The following is a 1,937-nucleotide window of genomic DNA, read 5'->3' as shown; positions in this document are numbered from 1 at the left end:
CATTCAGCATCTCTGGAACTGTCACAAGACTTGTGCCGCGGAGCTGGCACAAAAGACAACATCTCTTGCACCGTAGAATCGCTTTGACAGCTTGCTGATGGTGTGAAACGAGGATAAGATAGCCACGTGTAGGGTTTCAATAGTTGAGTCTTCTTGTATATAAAGCAATATTAGCTCTCTGTAATCGGTAGCCGAAATGTGTCAATAAAGTATTATTCAGAAAATTCTCTCTTGTGTTCAGTTCTTCATAATTTCAGCACCAAATTGGTGTCATGGTTGAAGTTACCCTTAATCCCTAACAAAAAAAAATACCCATCAATCACTAAAATTAATTAATTTTAATTTTTTTTTTGCTAAAACATATCTTGATATAAAAGATGATGAAATTGAAATGATACAAGAGGTTCATTATAGATTCCTATATTTGTTGGCCTATCTTTTTCGGCTATACACTTATAGCATTTAAATTATTTATGTACTCTTTAGATTACCAATATCCTATTTAAAACATATACTTGGTCAACTCTCCACTTTTACATTGGAATTTTTTTTCAAAACATTTTTTTTGGTAACTATTTTTTTTCAAAACATGTATCTTATTCATTACAAAATTCAATAAACTTTACAATACTGGTTTTCGTTCTTGTTTTTGGTTCATCTTATGTGAATTACTTTAGAAATCACTATCGAAGTACACAACAGTAGTACAGATGAACATATAAAATATGAAAGACAAATTCAAAGCATAGATAAAAAAAATTACAAGAAACATATGTGTACGTATAAATATAGTGTAGAATTTAAGTGCCAGGAAAGTGAATGACGACGGTGAAGACCGCGACGAGGCCGAAGTAAATGAAGGAGTGAAGAAGGATTGAGTATCCGCTCGTCTCCATTTTCCCAAAGTCTACAAAGTTATTGTTGCCGGGAACCTGAAACAGCAACCCCGGCGTCAGAACCACGAACAACACCGTCGCTACAATTGCAGGTATCCACTCCGCCATTTCTTGATTCTTCTTGTTTGTTATCCAGGAAGAGAGATTTTGATAAAGAGCTAAGTTATATTAATAGATTTAAAGGGAGAAATATATCTCTTGATAATGAAGATCATTAATTTGAATCCCTCGAGGTTGGTGGAATGGCATATAGCGACGTGGTGTTACATGTCAGCAGTGTCGCGGTCAAACTGTTGGATGGTCACTATCTTCTCTAATATTGTTAATCATTGCATTATTGCATTGGGTCTCGTTGACTTGAAAAAGTTGAAACTTCATCAGGTGGATAAACGAAGGAGCAATTATAAATGTATGATATATATATATGCTAATTTGCATGCATACAGTTGTGTTTGTGTACATGTAGTTTGTACTTTGTATCTTGGTGAGTGTAGTCACTTAAAAAAAAATTTGGGGGGAGGGGTTTCGGTGTTTTATACAAACTAAATTCTAATCTGCATTTTCAAAAGACGAGATTTTTGTTTTTATTTGACAAAACTTTTATATAAGAGAAACTGAAATTTTATTTATAATTTTTATATTTGTAAGTTCTTACCCAATATGTGTTTGGATTTATGTATATATAATTGACTTTAGTTACTTTTATAAAGCATGTTAAATTTACGGATCAAGAAAAATTCTGACCCGTACCATGTATATTATTGTTTTCTATTTAGATATTTAAAATTTAGGTAATTTTTTTTACTAAGTGTCATTTTTAATTTTATTCTAGTGGCATAAGTTTAAAATTTAGATCTTAAATTTGTGAATAAGTTTAAAATATTGATCTTTAATTTGTGAATAGAAGTTAAAACTTTATACTGGTATATTCGGTGTTTTGAACTTGTAAAAGAGTAATTTACAATAAAATACAAACTTGAGATGGTTGGCAAACCAACTCCAAGTTTGTCCCTCAATCTTTCAAACAATGCACGCGAAAGG

The 1,937-nt window shown here is 31.8% G+C and overlaps 1 protein-coding gene across 1 annotated transcript; it reads right to left on the bottom strand.

The window, feature by feature from the left end:
• Nucleotides 1-664: 664 nt before the first annotated feature.
• LOC125595055 lies at nt 665-1,121 on the bottom strand. Its single transcript, XM_048771018.1, has one exon. The coding sequence runs from the start codon at nt 1,002-1,004 to the stop codon at nt 801-803; it is 204 nt and encodes a 67-aa protein (XP_048626975.1). The 5' UTR covers nt 1,005-1,121; the 3' UTR covers nt 665-800.
• Nucleotides 1,122-1,937: the final 816 nt, after the last annotated feature.

Source organism: Brassica napus, assembly GCF_020379485.1.
Source record: "Brassica napus cultivar Da-Ae chromosome C9 unlocalized genomic scaffold, Da-Ae chrC09_Random_19, whole genome shotgun sequence".
Taxonomy (NCBI): Eukaryota; Viridiplantae; Streptophyta; class Magnoliopsida; order Brassicales; family Brassicaceae; genus Brassica; species Brassica napus.
The sequence above is the reverse complement of the archived record's forward strand: the minus strand, read 5'-3'. Positions and strand labels throughout refer to the sequence as shown.